This window comes from Panthera uncia, chromosome A2 (genome assembly GCF_023721935.1).
Source record: "Panthera uncia isolate 11264 chromosome A2, Puncia_PCG_1.0, whole genome shotgun sequence".
Classification (NCBI taxonomy): Eukaryota; Metazoa; Chordata; class Mammalia; order Carnivora; family Felidae; genus Panthera; species Panthera uncia.
The window spans coordinates 80,969,039-80,993,843 of NC_064816.1; the positions used below are offsets into that span (position 1 = coordinate 80,969,039).

The 24,805-nt window shown below is 35.6% G+C and overlaps 1 protein-coding gene across 1 annotated transcript in view; it reads left to right on the forward strand.

Moving 5' to 3' along the window:
* The window catches only part of GNAI1 (G protein subunit alpha i1), an 84,824-nt gene extending 60,909 nt beyond the window's left edge, over window positions 1-23,915 (forward strand). Inside the window, exons 4-8 of the mRNA XM_049641346.1 lie at window positions 4,063-4,220; window positions 7,988-8,116; window positions 14,276-14,405; window positions 15,819-15,972; window positions 21,849-23,915. Of these exons, the coding sequence (XP_049497303.1) occupies window positions 4,063-4,220; window positions 7,988-8,116; window positions 14,276-14,405; window positions 15,819-15,972; window positions 21,849-22,039 (762 nt within the window). The 3' untranslated portion in view covers window positions 22,040-23,915. The remainder of the gene's footprint in view (window positions 1-4,062; window positions 4,221-7,987; window positions 8,117-14,275; window positions 14,406-15,818; window positions 15,973-21,848) is intronic.
* Window positions 23,916-24,805: the final 890 nt, after the last annotated feature.

A 24,805-nucleotide genomic window follows, 5' to 3' on the forward strand; every position in this document is an offset into this window, starting at 1 on the left:
CCTTTGAAATGTAATATGTGCCTTGAGCACTGTTTTTCTTTTTTCCTCAATTCACATATCAGCACATATTTTTATAGCTCTTGACAACAAGTTTTATTGTCCATCCAGAAAACATTTAAGTATTTTTTTTATTTTATGAACTTGAAAATAAAAAATACACGTATTTATAAGCTTCATAAGTATACGTATACAGGCTAATTTTATGTAGCATGTTTATTATAATCTCTTATCTTGATGTAGAGAAGCTCATGTTCACTGCAATTTAATGAGAAATTTTGCTCTCTGCAATTTATTTAAAATTAGATTATTTTATTTTTAGCATTCCCCCATCGTGTTAAGCAGTACTATCGGAAAAAAGAAAAATGACTTCCTATTTCCTTGCCTCAGTCATTTTTACTTTGATTATATGTGTGTTTTGAGAGAAAAAAAATTTAACGCTTATGTATTCTTAAAGCAATTCTTGAAATCTCTGGGATTGGCACCATGGGCCATGGAGTGGTGACTTCCCTATTCTCAGGATTTCTTTAAAGGTATACTAACTTTGATAAAAGCAGTATAGTGGACTTAAATTTATAGGAATGATTATATCCTGTAGAAATTTGGCAGATTAAATATATGAGTAGTTCTCATATGTGGTATTCACTAATGTTATTAATGAAATAACTGAGTTAAGCCATTGGAACAAAAGATTTCCATACTTGTATCAATCATGACATCAATATATTATCATTGGGGCCAAAAATTTAGAGTTGTCACTATTTTTAAGACTATTTTATCATATTATTTAATCTCTATTATAGAAGGGCTTTCTGATTTTTTCTGTTTAAACTCTTAATCTCATTTATGATTCTGTCTGCTATATTAAAATAATCATCTAGCCTTTGCTTAAAAAACTTAGTCTCTCATTTCCCCTCCTTTTTTTTTTTTTTTTTTTTTTTGGCATGGCTTTGTTAAAAAGTGTTCTTTGTATGGAATTGAAATCTGGTATCTTTTGCCCTAAGAATTCTCTTTTTTATGCTTTATATCTAAATATGAAGTCTACTCTTACCTTTAATAATCCTTACTTCAAATGTCAGAAGACACCTGTCCTGGTCCCTCAGAGTCTTCTCTTCCCCATCCCAAAAGGACTCTTCTGAATTCCCATAAAGTAGGTGACAGCCTCAGATGAAATGTGCTGTCACTAAATAAATACAGCATGCCAAGTTCCTGACCCTCAGTGGGAAAAGCGACCCTGTTCCATGTCCCTTCACACGAAAGCCTTGCGTAACTTCTTCCTGAGTTCCCAGAGCACACAGTTGTATAAAGAGGCACTTACATTCTCTCCGCCATCTTATTTTCATTTAAGTCTTAGTAGCTTGAAAACATATTAAACATGGCTACATCCAAGGATTTTTCCTTGCTACTCACAAATAATTGCCTGGCAAATAACATTTCTTTCAACACACACAGAAGAATGCCTGTGCTGCTTTACTCACCTGTATCCTTTCTGACTAAACTTCACTCTTTAGCAATCCCAATCTTTTTTCGAACCTATGTCACACGGTTTTGGTACACCCATGTTTAGCGTTCTAAATGTTCTTAGGTAACATTATGTTACATACATTTTGAAAAGACTTCATTCCATGGCCAGGTAGGATTGTTGTTATCATTCTGTAGTTTTAACATTTATCTTGTCTTGGACAATGGCTGTTGACTGATATGTGTGATTGGATGACCGGTTAGCTGTGAAACATCAAATGAGTTGCTTAACCACTCTGTGTTCAGAGTCTTTTTATACAAAACAAAAGTTTAGGTAGAATGATTTCTAAAGTACTTTTAGAATAAGTTTAAGAATAAGATAAGTTTAAGAATAAGAATAAATTTAAATAAGTTTAAATGTATTACCAGAAGGTGTAATTGATAGACCTCTGAATGTCCTCCTAATGACACGGTAGTGAATATTCTAGTTAGTTTTTCAAGGAAAAGAGACTATTTTACATTTTGTGAAGAAGAGACATTTTTGAATGTAACAGTACAGTTTATAAGTACACTTCCAAAGTTTCTCATGTCTTTTTCTTCAGGCTTCTTCCTACACAGTTTGAAGAGAATGTGATCTTAAGACCCATACCAGAAGGCATTAGTGTTTTCTGTCAAGAAATTTTAATGAAATTGAATAAATATATCATAATGAAAGCTCATTAAAAACTACTTAAGTGAAAAGTGCTTTTCTGAAATGGAGAAAATTCTGTGTGATGTTAATAACAATGGCCAAATTTAGAAATTTCTCATATATAGACAGTTATTTGGAAAACTGAATGTTTACTGTAATTAGGTAAATGGTGCTAAGAATGAACTTGAAACCATGTTATATTGGGTTTTATTAAGGTTATTGTACATGTGTTACTTGCTTGCATGCATTTCTCTTGTGATTTACTAAAAAGGGAAACATATGCTTGAATAATATGTTCCCATGCTGAGATACTTAATTATTTTTCAGTATGGGTTCTATCTGGAAAAAAAAAAAAAAAAGGTTCACAAATTGGCAGCAGAATGAATTTTACTGTCAGCTAATACGTTTGCTGTCCTGTGTCACCAAATGGCTTCTCTACTGTATACCTTATGTGTGTCATCACTTCATAAACATTTACTGTAGTACTTTGGGAAAATGCCCCTTGTTTAGAAAAACTAGGGATTGTCCACTGACTTAATGTAAAGCTGTAAGTCTTAGGCTACAGAGAATCTCTATGAAGATAGCAATTTCATATCTCCCCTATTTTTAGATTAACTATGTTCTTACCTGAAAACTATAGTTAATCCAGTTTTATACTCTTTTGCTGTTATCCAGCAGTGTAGCCCCCACCCACATATGGTTATTGAGTATTAGAAATGTCTCATCTGAATTGAGATATGCTGTTTGTAAAAATAAATGTCAGATTCTGAACACTAAATATGTATAAAAATGTGAAATATCCCAATAATTTTATTTTGATTTCATGTAGAAATGTCATCTTAGGTAGAGGTTAAACAAAACATCTTATTATATTAATTTCACCTTTCTTTTGCTTTTACAAATATGGCTATTAGAAAATTTAGAAGTACATCAGTGTCTCATGTTGTATTTCCTTTGGACAGCACTAAACTAGTGTGGTTGATTACCTGTGGATCATAATACTAAATATTTGTAGCCTCAAAACGTAAGGAAAATTTAATTAACTTTATACACAGCATTCCTTCACTTAAAATATTTTGCATGCTGTCTTCAGTATGCATTGTATTTCTACTTCATAGCTGTGTTTATTTTGTTTTTTTCTATGCCTGTGTGAGCAAACACCTGCCCCCCACCCCTGGCCCATTGATTTAATACATATATATATATATATATATATATATATATATATATATATATACACACACACACACACACATATACATACATATATATATGTATATACATATGTATATATATATATGTCACAAAATATACACACACACACACACACACACACACACACACATATAAGGTCTCCTGAAAATCTGAGAAAATAGTTCTATGTGAAACTGCCTATTCCACATTGATTTCTCCCTTCTCTGAATTAAATCTGTTCCTTGTGTAAAGAAGATCAGAAAGCTAACATTTAATTAGATTCTATCTTAAAATAATCTTTAATGGTGTTAGTGTGTTTCTTAGAAACATTTTGGGAGGGAGGGGTGACACATATATTATTTCTCTGTTTTCAAAACTGATCATTATCAGTGCACAAAAAAACTGTGAGAGATCATGAATAGTCACTTAATGGATCCCCTCTTGAGTTGTAAGTGTAGTCTGTCATTCTTCCAGTTTTCCTAGTTTCTTGATAGCTGTTACTGATATTATAAAACATAGACTCATGATTGAAGATTACTCTTTTAGTTAAGCCAGTTTTTTAAGTGGTGCTATTGAGAATTAAGTTCTGACCCCAATGAAAAACAAAGGAAGTTCACTGTTGCACTTTTCTTATAATCTGCAATGCCTCCCTTTGTAATTTTACCCTGTAATGTGTCTCTCTTCACTTAAAAAAAAAAAAATGGTCTTTGAATGTTCAGGATGATGCCCGCCAACTGTTTGTGCTTGCTGGAGCCGCTGAAGAAGGCTTTATGACTGCAGAACTTGCCGGAGTTATAAAGAGATTGTGGAAAGATAGTGGTGTACAAGCCTGTTTCAACAGATCCCGAGAGTACCAGCTTAATGATTCCGCAGCATAGTAAGTAATCATAACTTTAGAACTAAACTATCATGAATAATTACTTGGAAGTCAAATATACCTCCAAGTCAATGCTATTGCAGAATTGGCTGACACATTCTTGTAAAACTCAGGATATTCAGGATGACAGTATTTGAAAACTTTATTTTTTATGTGTAGATAGCATTGCAGTTATTTTCTCTGCCTTCAGAAGTGTCTCAAGAGACTCATGCTTATGTAACTCTAATTGAAACATGCAGAATGGACTTTTTCCAGTGAATTTCCAAGAAAGTAATTGGAACTTCACAAAGTTCACTCTGAATTTGGGTATATCTCTAGTTTTCCCGGGACTAGCCCAAGGGGAGGGTAACTTATTTTGTTCTTTTTATTATTTTTTAAGTTTCATTTATTTATTTTTAGAGAGACAAAGACGGCATGAGTGGGGGAGGGGCAGAGAGAGAGGGAGACAGAGAATCCCACGTAGGCTCCTCATTGTCAGTGTGGAGCCAGACACGGGGCTCAAACTCAACGAAATTGTGAGATGATGACCTGAGCTGAAACCAAGAGTCAGAAAGTTAAATGACTGAGTCACCCAGGCAACCCTGATTTTGTTCTTTTCATTATACTAATAGTGCCTGAGAAGAGTTACTCATCCAGTGACAGGCACTTTGTGTGTATGGTGAAGGGGTATATGGTGATCCCAAGATATCTTCTGTAGCTGTACACTTGAAAATTATCAACTGTATGTTCCCTGTTGCACTAGACATCAGTATTTTGTAAGAAAAATCTACCCTGATTTTTTTGGATGGTGGCCACAGAAAGTTCATAAAGCAAGTTGTGATAAAACCTGGTCAGGGAGCTTTCTGCTTGGTGATCTAGCAGATCACTTGATAAAAAAATCAAGTATTTGTTTCCATTATTTGGCACACATACTCAGCAGAAATGTCAGATATGAATGGCCTTGATTGGTCTTCAGACATGTGCTCTGCTGCACTCATTTTGCTTCCCAAGGTTGTTCCATTTTCTTGAAAGAGCTATTGGCTTTTAGGGACACAAGTGAGAATAAGATAGAAGATGATGGGTATTAGTAAGATTTAGGTAAATACACATACTTCACAGTGAAAAACAAACTGGGTATGGCTCTTCCTGATTACCACGTCGCATGTCATTGGTTACACATCAGAGTACTCAGTATGTGTCACATGAGTGGTTTAGTGCAGATGAGTAAATAACAGACATTTTTGTGGAACCCATGCCCATTTTTGTCATGCTCTATTTTCTGGTCTGTGTTTTAATGCTTTGCCACTCTATACACCATACATGTTAGTATGTACGTATTTTATACACGTATAAGTCACATGTTACTGAATATGTAGTTCCACTGGTGTCATCTTTGCCTTTGTCATCTTTTCATCAGTGAGTTTGACTCACTGATTAGGTCTTTGCCTCCCTGTTTTATATACTTACAGTACACAAAATTTTTTTTTCAGAACGCTGACAGATTTACATTTACTTTGAATAATTTGATTTGTATTTTTGTTGAAATTATTTACTTCCTGCCTCTGCCACTACACTGTAAATTCAGTAAGGTCTGCTTTTACCGTATGTTCTTTCTTCATTGCCTGACACATAATTGTCATTCACTGTGCCTTTGTTTAGTAATGAATGAACTAACAAACCATACTTTACAGAAGGTAGAAGAGAAATTAGAAAAAAAATTATTTACAGAAGAACATAACTGTTACACCATATTATTTGCTTTAGCACCATGAGCACCTGCAGAAAGATCTAAATGGGAATCCCTGTCATGTTGAGAAGACTGCTCTTAGCCGAGCCCACCAAGGGGAGCTTTTTCAGTAGTAAAGGGGTGCTTCTCGGGGACAATCGACCGAAGTGTGTTTCCCCATATGGTGGTACTTCCTGGACCCCTGCAGTCTAATGGCCAAGGCTTGTCTCCTGTGTACAGTGCACTGAGAAGAATAAGCCATTTTGTCTCCCCAGTAGTTCATTACTAGTGGTTCTGACCTTAAGATGGCAATAATGGAACCATTTTCCAAGAATGAAGGAAGTCACAGAAATTTTCTCCTCCACGGTGGTTACAGTACATCTTGATTTCCGAGTTTTTGACTGGGGGGGGGGGGGTGCCAAGTTGCCCATTACGACTGTCCAAGCACCAGTTTACTTTAAATTTGTGATCATTTAAAACAATTGGAGTTTTTCATAGTGCCGGTTTTTCTTATTTGTCACGTTGAAATATAAATGTGCGTTATCTTTAGAGGCAATTCTGAAGCAGTTTTAAGCAAAGAAATGAATCTGAGTAATCAAAGCCCATTTTGAGAGTAACACTACTTAAAAGGGACAATGAGTAAAATCTTGCCATGGCCTGTTTATTAAGTTAGATTTTCTTACAATAATACATAACGTTATATATGTGGAATTAAAAACACAGATAAGTACTGGGGGATTATTACCAGTGCAGTTAGATAATAAGATTCTTTTAAGTTCAGCAAATAATACTGATAACTCAAGGTGTCCTCTCTCGTTGTATTCTAGTATCACATACATATACTTAACTGTCTTTAAAACATTTTTGATTACTCAGTGTTTGGATAGCTTTTGACCTCCATGTCTACAAATCAAATATTTATTAAGCTCCTTTTGTTCGCAAGACCTGTTGTAAATGGCTAAGGAACAGTTTCAGAGGATAACCTCAATTAACATTGCAGTGGTTAGTGCCTCTCTGTAATAAACATAGATGTATCTTCTAAATCGTCATTGATTACTCTCAGCTATTAGAAGACACTGTAGGGATGGTCCCCACGATCAGCTGACCTTAAGATTAAGTCCAGACTTCTCTTTTGAATTTCTGCATCACCCTTCCTAGGGGCCTTGCTTTCTGAGAAACGAGATGTGACTGTTCCTGTCTCCATACTGTTTTACTAATTCTCCTCATGTGGATGGCATTCTCTTTTTTTTCTGTCCCATCATTCAGATTTCTGTTTAAACCCCTCACCACCCATGAATGCTTCTTTAACCACCGAGGTTCACATTAATCTCTCTATTTGGACATTCTACAACATTATTTACTATATAAAATGGCATGAGATAATTTACACAGAATAATTTCGTGGTATGACACCACTACATTTGAATAGCACAACATATTTGGCATCATTGGCAGAGAGTTTTGAATGGGTGGGTGACTAAAATCAGTGAGAAGTAAAATACGAATATTGATTTAGAGAGCCAGTAAAATGCAGAGTAAAAGAGCATGTGTGCTGTTTTCCTATGTGTAACTTAAGGCTGGTTGAAAAGGAACAGTGTTGAATTCAGCCTTCGACTAGAGGTTACTCATTAGTTTCTTTAAAGTGTAATATTCTCAGAATCCTCAAGAGTAATGTCTGGAAAATAAACACAGTGCTATATAAAAAATGTGTAGTAAAGAATTTTAAGAAACAAACTTGTAGTGTACAGTTGGTTTTGTGTGGTTTTTAAGAAGTTGTTACTCTGTTTTGTTTCCAACAAGGAGAATGACTAGTGTCCTTAGGAAACAAAGAACACAACACTTGAAAAGTGTTAAAAGAGCTTTGTGGCTGGAGACTTATATAAAGGTTTTCATTTCAGTGGGAGTTAATAGAACATATAAACTTAAATTGTTTTATTACCGAGAAATGTAACGATTTCCAGTAATTTGAATATTGCATGCATCAAAATGTTTTACTCCTTGATTGAGGAGATCTTTAATGGCTGTATTAACGATTAGCTTATTGTCTTGTTTATTTTTTCAGCTATTTGAATGACTTGGACAGAATAGCACAACCAAACTACATTCCAACTCAACAAGATGTTCTCAGAACTAGAGTGAAAACTACAGGAATTGTTGAAACCCATTTTACTTTCAAAGATCTTCATTTTAAGTGAGTAGCTGCAAAGCATATAATTTACAAATTTAGATATAAAACACCTTGTTTAGTAAAAAAGTGGTAAAAGTATTTAAAAACTGAGCTAAAAATTACAAAAGAAAACTTTTCTTAGGTTATTGGACAAAGCATTTTTGGGTAAAAGGGTAACAAACATTCTCAGAAGGAATATTTGTATTTTTATTTGAGAAAAAATGGCCATGCAGTCTCTTTTGCCTAGATTTTTCAAAGTGATTTAAATAAAAATAGTTTTTGACTTTTATTTCTGAATAGAAAATATTACTCTGATATTATAAAGTGTTGTCCTACATTCTTCACAAAAAGTTACTGATTGAATAAATGCTTATTTATGGAAATACTAAAAGTGAAGGGTACCTTTTTAAAAGTTTTCATGAAAATTCTTATTCATGCAAACGTGTGTACTTTTTTAGGTTGAAAAATGTTCGTTTAATGTAGAATGCAATGAATATTGACTTACTGAGGTTTGAGTAGAGAAGCACAGACTTGGAGCCATTGGAAATGCTCACTTTGTCCAGTCCACTCGGGTCGTGACAGACCAGACCCAGGGACTCTCAGTGAAACATTGCATTCAGATTTACAGACCTGTGTTCCTCTTTTTTAAAGCATGAAAAAACCACTTGGACTTTGCTTCAGTTAACTCTAGTGCTCTGAAATAGTAAATAATAAAGCAGAATTTCTGAGAGCATCTAAAAAAGATTTATAGTCAAAGATAAAAAACAAATATATTGGTGAGCTTCTTTATAAATAAGTTGTGGAAAGTAGTTACCTATATGCAACTGTACTTCTGACTCCTTCCCTGAATATCTTAAATACATTTTTTTTATTACTGCTTGTCACTGATTTATTCTACATTCAGTGGTTCATGTAATTGAGTTTTCCAGCAAACTAAAATTGAATTTTAATTTTCCATGGCAGCTTCCCTCCAAAAAGAAAAAAACCCAAATCCAAACATCACCCTGCCTTTTTTAAAGAGAATTACAGATCATAATTAGTCTATCTGACCATGTAACTTTGTACTTTAATACTTGGTAAAGTTTTGTTGAAGCGGTCACTGGACTTTTTTCCTTGCTGGCAATAGCTCTTATCAAAATCATTTACTTTCTTTTCATCTGTTTACTACTTTTAGGATATTAAATGACCAAAGTCAGGAATAGTAAAACATGAATATTTAAATAGTCTGATATGTCTGATCTGAGAACTATTGTCATACTTATCTTAAAGTTATAAAATAAGGAAACTCACTGTCAGAATGAGGCTCCAAAGGTTTGTTGTTTTGTTTTTTGTTTACTTTGTTTTAAAGACCATATTTTAAAAGCAAACTTAAATCATTATGTTCAGATAATGGCTTTGTTCTAACAAATGTAGTTTGAGGAGAAAATGCATGGAGTTGGCAGTTAGCAAGTAAGAATACTTGAATTAAGTTTCCCTATTAGGTAAAGAGGATGATTGGTTAAGAGTCTTACCAGAAGGTATTACACTCTGGCCCACTGTTGGAGGTATAAACATAAATGGGGTGATTGCCTCTCAGGGGAATGTTGTAGAGGGAAGAGCTCTGTCAGTGGGAAGGCACAGTGCTAAATGCGCAGTCTGTCATGTGGCACTTGATGGAATCTGTACAAAATTCACTTTCAGTGTTGGTTAGATTAATCGTAAACATTCGCTTTCCTGACCATGCTCTTCATTCTACCCTCAATTTCTCGAAGTTGTCATTTCATCCTCAAGCAAGTGCTGAGATTCTGTAAATTCTCTCTCACCATGATACCCCCAGGAAGTCCCTTTATCTTTAGTCTCCTTGGGTGAGGTAGAATTTCACAGGATGTGTTTCATTACTGTTTTCACTTGCTGCCTTAAGCATAGGTTTGTCAGGAACTTCAGATAAACTTTGTCTTATTTTGGATTTGGGTTCTGTTAAATTACTATCATTGTAAACATATGGTTCCAACTTTGCTTTTTATATGTTGTCTCAGAAGAATGAGGGCAGAAATATACTTAGAATAATTCTACAGGGAACTCTTGAATTTTGTGTGCTTTGTATTATAATTCATCATCTCATTTTAATGAATGGCTGATGTAAAATTTCAGTTTCATTTAATTTTGGTATGATTGGAATTAAATTCAAAATGAGGCAATAAAGCACAATAATTTTAGAATATATTTATCACCTCTGTGAGTGTGGAAAGTGTCTCTGTGGACTACTATATTGCTTTTAAGGAATCAGCAATTTTACTATAATATTTTTGCCAAATACAGAATTAAAGCATCCCTTCTATTATAAAATTATAAGACAAATTTACGTTACTTTCATATAGTACTGTAAATGTAAAGTGGGTTTTGGAGTGTATTTACAGGGTTGACGTGCACATACGGTCAGCGCTTTGTACCAGTGAGTCTTGATCACTGTGCTATCAGATGACAGTCTGAGAATGTCAGAACATCTCAGGATCTTCTTGGGGGTACCTGGGTAGCTCAGTTGATGAAGTGTCCAATTCTTCATTTCAGCTCAGGTCATGATCTCAGGATTATGGGATTGAGCCCTGCTTTGGGCTCTGTGCTGGGAGTGGAACTTGCTTAAGATTTTCCCTTTCCCTCTGCCCCTCTCCCTGGCTTGCACTCTTTCTTAAAAAAAAAAAAAAAAAAAAAAAAAAAAAAAGTGGGGGGCATGCGTGGGTAGCTTAGTAGGTTAAGCATCTGACTTCAGCTCAGATCATGATCTCATGGTTTGTGAGTTTGAGCCCCACATCGGGCTCTGTGCTGACAGCTCAGAGCCTGAATGCTGCTTAGGATTCTATGTCTCCCTCTCTTTCTGCCCTTCCCCACTCACATTCTATCTGTCTCTCCTTCAAAAATAAACAAACATTAAAAAATTAAAAAAAAAAAATCTCATGATCTTCAATATCCCCTTGTACTTTCCCCTCTCTCCCTAAAAGAAACCTGAGAAAAATCAAATCCACTTCCTATTTGATGCTAGAAAAAAGTTTCATCTGTTCATATGAAGGAGAACATATTTTTGTTTTTGATGACTTTTTAAAAAGTTCAGAATTTGAAGATAATTCTAAAGTATGTGTGAAAAAGGAATAATGCCTTATGCACAGTCATTTGTTACATTAGATTTTAGTCATTTTTGTTCCTTGGCTAATGAATTAGACTAGTGATTCTCAAAGTATGGTCCCCGGACCAGCAGAATCAACTTTATGCACCTGGTGAGTCTGATTTATACTGAAGTTTGAGAAGTATCAGTTTATTCATTTCTAAACTGAATAAATTTAGGAGATTTCTTCTGTAAATTACTTGATTATAAGTTAAAAAGCCTTTTTATATGTAACATTCCCACAGCATAACTGGAAGACCTAGATCTTTCTTTTTTTTTTTTTTAATGTTTGTTTATTTTTGAGAGAAACAGAGATAGAGACAGATCATGAGTTGGGGAGGGGCAGAGAGAGAGAGAGGGAGACACAGAATCCAAAGCAGGCTCCAGGCTCTGAGCTGTCAGCACAGAGCCCGACATGGAGTTTGAATCCATGAACCATGCAATCATGACTTGAGCTGAAGTCAGAAGCGTAGCTGACTGAGCCACCCAGGTGCCTTGCAAGACGTGGATCTTTAACGTAGTAAAGCTAGTCTGTTATTGCTTGAAGGTGTTTTAAAATATTCTGTAGACATAGTTCATGCATTCATTCAACAAATTTGTGAAGTATGACAAAGTCTTTGTCTTTACATTGTTGGGGGAAGGGAGATAAATGTTCAGATGTTCAGGAGGTGATAATCACTATAACGAAGAATAAAACAAGGTAGGGGGGATATATTACTTTCCTAGGGCTGCTATAACAAATTACCACAAGCTCGGTGGCATAAAACAACAGAAATATATTCTTTCATATTTCTGGGGGCTAGAAGTGTAAAATCAACATGTCTGCACAACTGTGCTCCTTCTGAAGGCTCTTGGGAAGAATCCTCTCTTGCCTCCTCCTGCTTCTTGTAGTGGTTGGAAATCCTTGGTGTTCCTTGGCCTTTGACACATGGGCTTCTTCCCTGGTTCCCGCCTCAGTTTCTCTTTCCTTTTATATTTTACTATAGCCACAAGGTGAACCAAAGCCATACCCTGCACATTTTGCTTGGAAATTTCCTCAGCCAGCATTCAAGTTCATTTCTTAACAGCCAGCCCTAGTTTTTGCGACTTTACAACAAGAATTGCCTTTGCTCCAGTGTCCAGTAACACATTTCTCATTTCCTTCTGGAACCTCATCAAAAAATCTCCTAACATCATGTTCATGAATGATATATGTATATCCTCTAAGATCGAAGCTTTTCTGCCATCCTTTCACTCCCAAGCATCTCCAGAATTATTACCTTAGATGTCTGTTTCGAACCAGCCATCTTTTCAAAACAATCTGGGCTTTTATTGTGTAGTAACTCAAGGTTGTTCCAGTCTCTACATAGTATCCAATTCCATAACCACTTCCCCCATTTTAGGTGTTGGTTACAGTAGCACCCCACTCTGAGCACTAACGTCAGGGTTGTCCATTTCAAGGAATTGACTTACGTGACCACGGGGCCTGGCAAGTGTCAAGTTTGTAGGGCAGGGCAGCAGGCTCAGACAGGAACTGATGTTTCAGTCTTGAGGTAGAATTTATTTTCCTTGGGGGAAACCTCAGTTTTTGTTCTTAAGGCCCTCCAACTGATAGGATAAGGTCTCTCCCCTTATCAGGGATAATCTTTGCTGAGAGACTACTGATTTTAGATGTTAAGCACAGCAGTAAAATACCTTCACAGAAGCACCTAGGTTAGTGTTTGACTAAATAACTGCGTATGATGGCCTAGCCAAATTGACACACAAAACCATCACAGAAGGAAAATGTCGGATGGGATGGAAAGGGTTTGCTTGTTATTTTATATTGAGTGGTCAAGATACATGTAACATTGGATCAGAGAAGTTACCTAAAGTAAATAAAGCCTTTTTGGTAAGGTTATTTTCAAATTCTGTTAATGGGTAATCATTTTAATTTCTTTTATTTTGTTCTTATGTAATCTTTATTACCAGCTCTCCTTTTTGTGTGTTAAACCCATTTTAATTTACTGTGTGGTAGAATCATTTTGTTATATATCATACTTAAGGAACAAATCACTAGCTAACCCAATAGAATGAACGGCATTGAAATAATGATAAAAGTAACAATATTAGTTGATGTACTCCGATTTGCTTTATAGGCCAATACTATTCTGCAGGGAAATTCTTTTTGCCTGAGAATTAAATAGGGACTATTTTAATTAGTGCACCATCTAGATGAATGGAGCCTTTTAAAATGCACCAGTTTGCATAGTGTTTCCATTATATAAGTGGTTATTTCTAGGTTGCATAACAATCTATGTGCATTTCAACTTTTGCTTAACTTCATAAATTCTTATAAGAAAAAAATGAAAAGATCATTTTCTGTATGCTGCTTGTGTTACTACCTTGTACACCAGGCTACAATAGTCTGCAGTTAAACATTGTATAAAAATTGGGTTTTTTCCTCTAACTTTTAAGACTATTCAGTAAGGAAACCCATTTGTCTCCTATTTCTTATTTTTGTTCCTATACCTTGGCTTTGCTTTTTAATTTAGGCCACCTGTTGGCCCCAGCTAAGTGTCACTTGCTCACTCAGCATTTTCTTACCTGGAAATGAGGTTTCCCCTTTATGTCAGAGTCCTACTTTTAGCCTCTGAAAGAATTAAAACATTTTGTGGTGGGAAGAAGGGACCATGTCCTCTGCCTCTAATGTTCTGTGACTCTGGCAAATTGAATTTACTCTAATCTCTGCGTTCCCTAGTTGCTTCCTGTGACTTCTCAGTGTTTACTCATAGTGCAGTCCACTCATTTGTATCTGCTTTCATGTTCTGATCTAAGTGTTCTCGTATGTTAATGAATGTGTTGTTTTTTGAGGGTATTTTGAGCTTTGTTTTCAATCAAAAATTTTAAAAACCAGACTTTTTTTTCCCTTTGCGAAAACCAATTTGTGACATCATTTTCCTCCCGTGTAATGTCCTTTTCTTTTCTCCCATCCCACATTCCCCCTGCAATTTGAAGCTTTTTTGATGATATTCTAGAACCCCTTTCTAACATTTAAGGTGATGTCCAACTCCTTTTTTCTCTTATAGAATGTTTGATGTGGGAGGACAGAGATCTGAGCGGAAGAAGTGGATTCATTGCTTCGAAGGAGTGACCGCCATCATCTTCTGTGTGGCTCTGAGTGACTATGACCTGGTTCTAGCCGAAGATGAGGAAATGGCAAGTAGAACCACTGTGAAAGATGAAGGGCTGGAGATACTGCCAAGGATTTTTCTGAGAATAATTCTTGAGTAATTCTCGCTAATGGCGTGAGTTATTTGAAAGTTCAGGCTCTTTCCTCTGGCTCTTCTTTGTATATACTGAAAGGGAAGTACACTAAAGAAGCACAGAGGGACCCCAAGAATAAGAAAAGACTGAGAGTTAATCTCCCTTCAACCCGATATGCTTAATTATGCATTTCCTGTATCTGCTATCTAGGAAGTGACTAAAAGTAAACTCCTGTAATAGTCCAAGGCTCATTTTTCTTCACTTGTTACTTCTGCCAGCTCTGTAATCTTTAATCCATGTTATACTTTGCTATTGCCGTGTAATTTTCAGAGGTGTTGCAATGTACCATTAATCTAGGGAAAATATTTTTATATAGAAATTTAAAGTTCTGTCATTTTATTTTTTATCCTTAACATGTTTGTTTATTATTTTTGAGGGAGAGGGGGCAAGAGAGAATCCCAATCAAGCTCTGCGGGGCCTGAACTCAAACTCATGACCTGCAAGATCAAGACCTGAGCCAAAATCAAGATTCACATGCTCAACCGACTGAGCCACTCAGGCGCTCCTAAAGTGCTGTCATTAAAAAAAAAATGTTTTAAGTCTTTATTTTTGAGAGAGAGAGAGGGAGACACAGAATCCGAAGCAGGCTCCAGGCCCTGAACTATTATCCCAGAGCCCGACACGGGGCTTGAACCCACAAACTGCGAGATCATGACCTGAGCTGAAGTCAGACACTTGACCAGCTGAGTCACCCAGGCGCCTCAGAGCACTGTCATTCTAAATTAACTTTAGTACAGACTGGGGAAAAAGAGATCAAAATGTCACTTTTGTATTTTTAAAATCAGGCACGTGCAATTATAGTGCAGTTCACCATCACATATTCCTTTCTGTCAGTGTCCTTTTGATACCACGTATACTAGAAGAACAGGAAACTGGGGTGGAGGATTCCGTCCCTCACACACCATTATATTTAGAGGGTTGGGCTAATTGCTCAATTTATTAATTTTTAAAAACCTTTACTTATCTTTTAATGGAGAAGCTTCCATTAACTTTGTAACAGTGAGATCTCTTTTTGAATGTTCACACTTGGTGTCTTTAGATTGCAGGGTCCTGCAGCAGGGTGTTCCCAGGTACAGTGACACATAGTGGGCACTGTGCGAATACGGGTTGAATGCAAAAAGTGATGAGTAGTGTACACATTCATCTCACCTGCAATCAATACTTGTTCTTAAATGGCGGGAATGTATTTCTGTGCTACATTATTTTTCAGCTGACCGAGCTCTCTCTTCTGATAACACTATTTTTTAAAAGTAATACTTTCAAAACCCTTCGTGTTGTGACAAACTGTATTCTTTCCTGTTACAGAATCGAATGCATGAAAGCATGAAGTTGTTTGACAGCATATGTAACAACAAATGGTTTACAGACACGTCTATTATACTTTTTCTAAACAAGAAGGATCTCTTTGAAGAAAAAATCAAAAAGAGCCCTCTCACTATATGCTATCCAGAATACGCAGGTATTTTACTTGTGGATAACTTGTCAAGTCATGTATTTCTAACTGAAGTTCCCCTAAGGCAAGATTTCAGTTGTAGATCACCTTTAATTAAAATTATTAAACTACATTCAAGTACAAGTAGTTCCTTGAGGTGTAGCTAAGATTATTGGAAATAACATATTCAAATGGAAAAGCTGTTAGGTAATTTTTTTATGATGATCTTCTGTCAGGCATGTGTGATGCACAGTAAATAAGACCAGTCTGTGTTCACGGTCTAATCTCAAAGATGGATGTACTCTTACAAAAAAAGCTGCATGTTACTATAAGAGAACATGAACCATAGTTATAAGGGTTATAAATGAAGAAGGAATCCGCGAACCACTTATTTTTCAGGGGAGTCACACAGTTTCACAAGTAATCCCAACACTGGTAAGGAGACTGTTAATGGTCTTGTAATTCGCCTGCTGTGGACAATGGCCTGAACTTAGAAAAGGAGACCTGAGATGCGGTCCTGGCATTTCCATAACTAGCTCTTTGATCTTGAACAAGGCAGGTAATTTATCTGGGTCTCAGTACCCCATTTGTAAAATCAGAAGTTGAGCTAAAACTTGGTTTTAGTTTAGCTCCTTAGAGCACCTCCTGGGCTGCTACTGAAAAGTAGGTACAGGGACTAAAGATACTTCCCTCCCTCCCCTATCCATGCACACAGCATCTCTCTTATTAAAGCAGGGTGACTTTGTTTCTCTGTTTTACATATTAGGTTTCTGAATAAGATTTTATTTTAATGAGGAAGAAAGATTCTGTGCCTCAAAGAGAGTTTGACTACCACTGGTTTATATGGTCTCTAAACCCAAATATTCTGAAGAGTCTGGTTAATTTAGCTAATTGAAAACAAGTTGCCCTGACCATATCCTTTATTTTTTTTAAAGTCTCAAGAATTTGTTTCATTATAAACACAAAGGTAGTCTTGTATTGAGTATATTAATAGTACACTGAGTATTTACTGCCTTTTCACAGGCCTAAGATAAAACAGCCCTATGATTTCAGTGCTCTTACATCCCACTCATGCAGGTGAGAACACTGGGACTCAAGGACAGTCTAAATCCAACCCCAGGTCTATGGGCGCGCCTGCACCCAGACCGTTAACAACCAGACTGCCAGAGTTAAATTCTCATTAGAACCAAAGGGGAAGATTCTTGGATAAATATAATCACACTACTCATTATTGCAGGTCATTTTGTGTACTTCCATACGTTGATTCAAAAAAATTTCACACAGTTGCTTATTTTTAAACTTCCGTGTTCTTTTTGAAAGTCCTTGTATCCTGTCACCTTGTTCAGAAACATTTTAGTGCTCATTAAGAATAAAACTATTTGTAGGCCTGAGTTTGAAGTTATCCAGAGTCAAGGTGGCTCAGTTTTGCCTTTACTTTCATCTGTCTTTCAGTTTATTTTTGTCATTTTCTATTATGAAGTAGCTATTTTTTCTAATATTACCAGAGTTGCCCAAATGAATCCATAAATATCACATATCTACAGGGATTTCAGAGCAGCCAAGAAAGGATATTTCTTATGTTGTCAAGTTACTAAGAATCCGTGATCTCACAATCTTTGAACACAGAGAGTGTTGCATAATGTTTTCACAATGCCAATATCAGGATTAGAATGTAAAGTCCTCACTACATGCTCTAAGTCATGATTCCATTGCTTCTTGCTGCAACCTCCACTTTTAATTCCTGCCTGTGTAGCCTCTAAACTAGGAGCAGGCAGAGGTGGGTTTATCTCCACCTCTGCCTGCTCCTATTGCACCTCTTCTGTTAAAATATCAATATGTTGGCATTTCACCACATTCCATCTGCAACCTGCAATCTTTTAGCGCTCCCTGCGTTCATGGTCCTGTTTTTCCTCACCACGTTGAACTCCATTGTCAACTCTAATTTCTCCCTAGAGCCTCAGGCTTGAGTTTCCAGCTGCTTATTGAACATATACGTGTTTTTTTAACACCCGAAACTCCTGTTACTGTTTTCTCAAATATCCTCCATCTCCCTTTCAATTATATTACCAATCCTTCCCAGTTCTTCATTCTTGAACCAGATCATACTTGCCTTTATACATGACGGTTCTATCACATCTAGAAAATACCTATTACCTTCTCACCACATCTTTGCCATTCTTAAGAATTAAAGTCAGATTGAGAAATACGCTCATGAGTTTATTCATGTATCTTAGTTCTTGGCATTTTGCAGTCTAGCTACCCATAATATATACAGCAAGTTAAGCTCTGCACTCTGTTCAAGAAGCTTTTTTCTCAAAACATATTTTTAACTGACAGGTTGCATTAACATCTGTCAATAAGACACAGTTTATTGCTTTAGAATTTCAGAGTACCAATAAACTCAATTTTGATTTGTAAAGTATATGGTTGTCTGCTAGCCACCTAAAGAGTTAAAATATAAACTTATTTGACAGCCTAGAAAAAGTAGAAAAATTCCTAGAAACTTAGAACCTACTAAGACTGAATCATGAAGAAGCAGAAAATCTAAACAGACCAATTGCTTCATGATCAAAATCTCTCAATAAATATGTCCATGACCAGATGGCTTTACTGATGAATTCTACCCGCATTTACAGAATAATTAATACCAGTCCTTCTAAAGCTCTTGCAAAAGAAAAATAGAGAAAGGAACACTTCCAAAATCATTTTATGAGGACAGCATTTTACCCTAATACCAAAACTAGACAAGGATGGCATAAGAAAATTACAAGCCAGTACCCCTGGTGAACTTAAATGCAGAAATCCTCAACAAAATGTTACCAAACCAAATTCAACAATATTTTAAAATAATTATACACCGTGATATAGTGGGATTTATTCCAGGGATACAAGGGTAGTTCAATTTTGTTAAAGTGGTATATCATATTGATTTGCAAATGTTAAAGATAAAAATCTTGATCTTCTCAAATGATACAGAAAAACCACTTGACAAAACTCAACATTCATTTATGCTAAAAACTCAAAATAATGTACCTCAAAACAGGCCATTTATTAGCTGACAGTTAACATCATACTTCAACAAAACAAGGAAACCCATCAGAAATAAAACAAGGACTCCCTTTCTTGCCACTTTTATTCAACATAGTATTATTTGATTATAGTATTATATATACATATTATTCAACATCTTTATGTATACATATATAAAGACTCCACTAAACTACTGTTAAACTAATCAATGCATTTAGTAGATTTGCAGGATACATGGTATATATGCAAAAATATTTTTCATTTCCATACACTAGTGATGAATGATCAGAAAGAAATTAAGAAAACAATACCATTTACAATTGCATCAAAAAGAAAAAAATAACTAGGAATAAATGTAAGAAGGGGAGAAAAAAATATCTCTACACTGAAAATTCCAAGACATTGGTGAAATAGAAGAAGAAAAAGTAAGGGTAAGATATTTCATGTTCACGGATTAGAAAAATATTGTTAAAATGACCATACTACCCCAGAGCAACCTACAGATACAGTGCAATCCCTCTCAAAATACTAGTGGCATTCTTTTTCACAGAAATAGCATAAACAATCCTAAAATTTGTTTGGAACCACAAAAGAACCTGAATAGCCAAAGCAATCTTGAGAAAGAACAGAGCTGGGGGCAGCAGGGTCCCTGATTTTCAGCTGTGTTGCAAAGCTATAGTAATCAAAACATTATGGCATTGACACAAAAATAGACACACAGATGTGAGAAATAGCCCAGAAAATAAACCTACACATATGTGATCAAAAAATTACAACATATGAGCAAAGAACATACAATGAAGAAAAGATAGTCTCGTCAATAAATTGTTCTGGGAAAACTGGACCACTATATTAAACCATGCAAACAATTAACTTAAAATGGATCAAAGACCTCAAACCATAAAACTGCTGAAAGAATATAAGCAGTAGCTCCTTCATGTTAGTCTTGGTGATGATTTTTTGGATCGGACATCAAAAGTGAAGACAACAAAAGCAAAAATAAACAAGTAGTACCACATCCAACTATAAAGTTTTTTGCACAGCCAAGAAAACCAACAACATGAAAAGGCAACCTATGGAATGGAAGATGATACTTGCAAATGATGTATCTGATAAGGGGTTAGTATTGAAAATATATAAAGAAGTCCTACAACTCAATAGCAAAAAACACAATCCACTAAAAAATGGGCTGAGGATCTGAAGAGCCATTTTTCCAAAAGAAGACGTACAAAGGCCAGCAGGTCCATGAAGAGGTGCTCAGAATCTCTATAATCATCAGGGAAATGCACATCAAAACCACAGTGAACTACCACCTCACCGATTAGAATAGGTATTAGCAAAAAAACAAGTGTGGTGAGGTTATAGAGATAAGGGAACTCTCTTGCCCTGTTGGTGAAAATGTAATTTGGTGTGCAGCCCCTGTGGGAACTGTAAGGAGATTCCAAAAAAATTAGAAATATCCAGCAATTCTACTTCAGGAAATTTCTCCAAAGAAAATGAAAACACTGACTTAAAAAAGATAGGTGCTACCTGCATGTTTATTGCAGCATCATTTGCAGTAGCTGGTGAAGCAGCTGGTAGAGTTCTGTGAGCAGGGTCCCAGGTGGGAGTTGGTTATATAGAGTTCTGACACAGAGTAAGCTACAGGTGTGGACCACAGGATCTCAGAATAGCTTTACGAAGCAGGCTGGGTAACTGAGGACCTTGAAAGCCCAGCAAATACTTTTGTGTTACTACTGCAAGAGAGAGATCTAATAATTTTTTTTAAATGGAACAGTTTTTGAAGTATCATGTGTGTACACATATAAAATCTATACATACGTGCACATTTACGATAAATGTGAAGCTCACTGAAATTTTAAAAAGGGAAAACACAGGTATATGCACTCAGATCAAGAGACAGCATTATTTCCAGGTTCCCAGAAACTCCATCATGCCTCCCAGTCTAAACAAATGCCCCCACCCTCAACACACCGAGTGATTAGGACTTTTGTCTTCATTGATTAATTTGTATTGTTTTCCAACTTCTTTTTCCCAACATCAGTTGAGTCCTACAGTATATACTCTTCTTGTGTCTGGCTTCATTTGTTCAACAGTGTATTTATGGAACACATTCATGTTGTATGTGGCAATAGTCCTTTTATTCTCCTTTCTCATTCCTGTATGGCAGCTCGTTGTATAGATATACCAAAACTTTTGGGTTGTTTCCTAACAAGTTCTGTTATTAACAGTCTTTATGTGTCTAATGATGAACATAGGTAGGTAGGTCTGTCAAGGGCTTGCCTAGAAACTATTGCTGCATGTGCATGTGATTATCATTAGCTACGGACCATTTCTGGAGTGTTTACTCAGAAGTTTTTAACCTCATGGCCGTAAACCACATTGTAGACCCGTCTACAATTTTTGAATAAAGAAGAGTGACAAATGCTAATTAATGTGTATAGAGGAAAGGGAATAAAAAATACCGATTACCATTCAACCAGACTGGAAATGAAATAGCATACCACCATCAGGGAGGGGAGTTGGTTTGGTGTTGGGATGTTGAGTATAAAGGGGAAGAAAAAGGAAGATCTGGCATTTGGATTGGGAAGGAACAAAGACCCCGGGGAGCCAAGAATACCATGCTTTTGGTGTGTTGTGTTGTTTTTGTTTTTTTTTTTAAGGGTAACTTAACAGTCATTGAAAGGTAATTAACATTGGGTATTTTTCATTTAGAGGAACGCCTTCCTCTTGTTCTAGAAGGAAAAATACAGTGACATAATCCACATATTTTATATGTATGGAACTGATTTCAATATTTTCAGGTCCATTTTGCTTAGATGTGTACTCATTTTAACTTTTCGCCTTATGGTTCTTGCCTTCTCCCATCTCAGGCTCAAACACATATGAAGAGGCAGCTGCGTATATTCAGTGTCAGTTTGAAGACCTCAATAAAAGAAAGGACACAAAGGAAATATACACCCACTTCACATGTGCCACAGATACGAAGAATGTGCAGTTTGTTTTTGATGCTGTAACAGATGTCATCATAAAAAATAATCTAAAAGATTGTGGTCTCTTCTAAATTTTGCAGTTAATGGTAAAATGCATTTTCAAACCAAATGAGTACTTCTGTGTGGATCTCTCTAAATTAGAGTCTTGCAGCAACACAATGTAGTATACAGCAGATGTATCTGGGACCTGACCAAAGTTGTTCTGTTGTGTTTTTTTAACTGAAAGTAATAGAAGGACCTTTCTTAAATGTGAGAGGTGGTCCTGCACTGGGAAACTAAGGGCAGTGTTAATGCTCGACTCTAGTGTATTGATGATTTCTGCCTACGTGTAAATATGCAAATGTATGTATACATGTATTTATAACTTTTGTTTTCCACATTACTTTTAGGCTTTAAGAGTGGCAACTTATTCTAGCGTGATGGCTTTGGTAATAAACAGAAATACTAAGTACTTTGTACTGAATGACAGACTATTACCGTGTTTGCCAGTTTTAAACAGCTTTATTTATGTTCATGTCTTGTAAATTTTTAAGTACAGTTATTAATATTAGGAAACATTGCAGCCCTTATCTTGATTATATGTATACTTGTAATCTTAACAAAGTTATTTGTACAAACATTGCACAGACTATTTTAATAACATGATTTGTTCTTTAAATTTAATGTGTTTTATTGAAATGTTCTTAGGATGAATATACCTGCCTTTGGATCAGTTATATAAACATTGTATGCATTTTAATTTTTCTTCTAAAAGTGCATGCTGATCTAATTCTACATTAGATTTGGTTTGAAAAACTGAAATTTCAGATTTTTGAGGCTATACTCTCAGACTTACTATAAACACTTAATTTTTATTCAGTTGGTTTGTTTTCACTTTGGATTTTAATATTTGGATGGTATTCATGCATTTCCTTAAAGGTGATGCCAGATTAATTTTTATACACTTTAAATAACTACATTCTTATTTATAACTAAGTTTAGGTGGATTATTGAGAGCATTTTGTGGGTAAAAATATGTCAGCATAATGAATTTTGAGACATTCATTTGTGTATTTCCTTTGGGAAATCCCTTGTACCTAGCATACATGATAGTTCCTTATTTGGAAGATAACAAGAAAGATCTTTGAATATTCAGCTGCTGATCTAATGCAAGCTTTAGATTCCTATATGTAACTACTTTCAAATTTAATTGTCACACTATATATTAAAATTACTTTTTTCTCGTACTCAAATTTCCACCACTTGCTTGAGTTAATATTTCTTTTTAAATTGTGCTATTATTTCTGACAATTAAATGGGCAATTACACTTAGAAAATGAGTAATAGTACTTAATAAAGTCAGTGATTTTATGTATGCTCAAATAAGTGTTAGATATCAGCTAGATATTGGACTTTGATAGTCATTTCTTTTCATGATTCATGATGTGTCTCTGTGACTTCATTTCAACAAAATGAACAGCATTCCCTACCCTACTTCTGTTGTTTTACTCATCTTGAAAAAGGTCCTTCAATAAGCTTTGTGGATAAGTAGTTTCTTAGTTACGTGCTGTCATTTTGTTGAAGTATATTTCTTGAAGTGTGTGTGGGTGTGGGTAACCACAGACTACATTTTCATCTGTTATATTTTGGGGATTTGTTTTTCTTCTTTGTGATGTAAAGAAATTCAAAGTTATCACAGTTTCTTAAATGTGTTAGTTTAGATTCTTTACGTGCCTTTCATGAAAGATGTTTTCATTAATTTTACTGATGGAAGACCTGTAACATCCTTATTGTGAAGCTATGAAATTCACCTATACTATGAATAAATATGAATCCTGAGAAATACTGTTTAAAAAGCCACAAAGAAGCACATCTTGGTGACCATAATTGGTGAATTCCTGAACTTTATTCTGTGTAATTGTGTTACTAATAAATCCTAATAAATTTAAATTTTTAAAATTTTACAAACCTGTTGACTAAACACATGTTTTACATTAGGATTTACTAAGTATCAGTCTATGGAATGCCCATTTATTCTTTATCTTTTTGCAATTTCATCTCCACAAACTTGAGTTTTTCCTGCCTCAAGTTTCTTCAGGAGATATGGTGCCACATTTAGAACTGCCTGGTTGATATCCCCTTCTGAGAATTTACTGCCTGCCCTTAAGTCCATATGTCCCAAACCACGTTCATCACCATTCTCCCAGTTCTTACCAGTTCATTAAACCAGTTCTTACCCCCTAATTTTGCCAGTGTAACCACTCAGTACCATCATTCTTCAGTGCCTCAACAGGCAACTTTTTAGCCACTTATAACTCTCTTTAGCCCTCATCTCCATCTCTGATAAGCCACCATTTTGCTCACAACTCTAGTCTTCCAATGCCTTGCCAGTTTTTATTTTTCCTTTCCATTCCTACTACCACCTACCAAATGCAGGTTTTTGCTTCACTTCTGTGTGAAATGGCTTAATTAAATTCTCCACTTCCCATTTTTCCTTTCTCTCATACAGGCTAGTTATCCTGATTGTGTTATCTTGTGTTATCAGGGCATTGGCTCTGACTTTTCAATAAAACCAAGTTTAACTTTGCCTCCTATTCAGAGCTCATCCACTATCTGATCCCACTTCATTATGTCTCCACTCCTCTTCTACACTACATCCTAAAAGTACTTTGTGCATAGCCTGGGCCTTCCTCCAAGTATTTGTCTACATACTGTGTGAGATATGCTTAAAACAATCCATGGAACATGGGAAGTGTTCATTCATATCTAGTAATGTTACTTTTATTAGGACTTTTGTTTGTGTTACCTTTTTTAGATTCACCTGTCATCTCTTTAGTCTGCTTTTTGGGGAACTACAT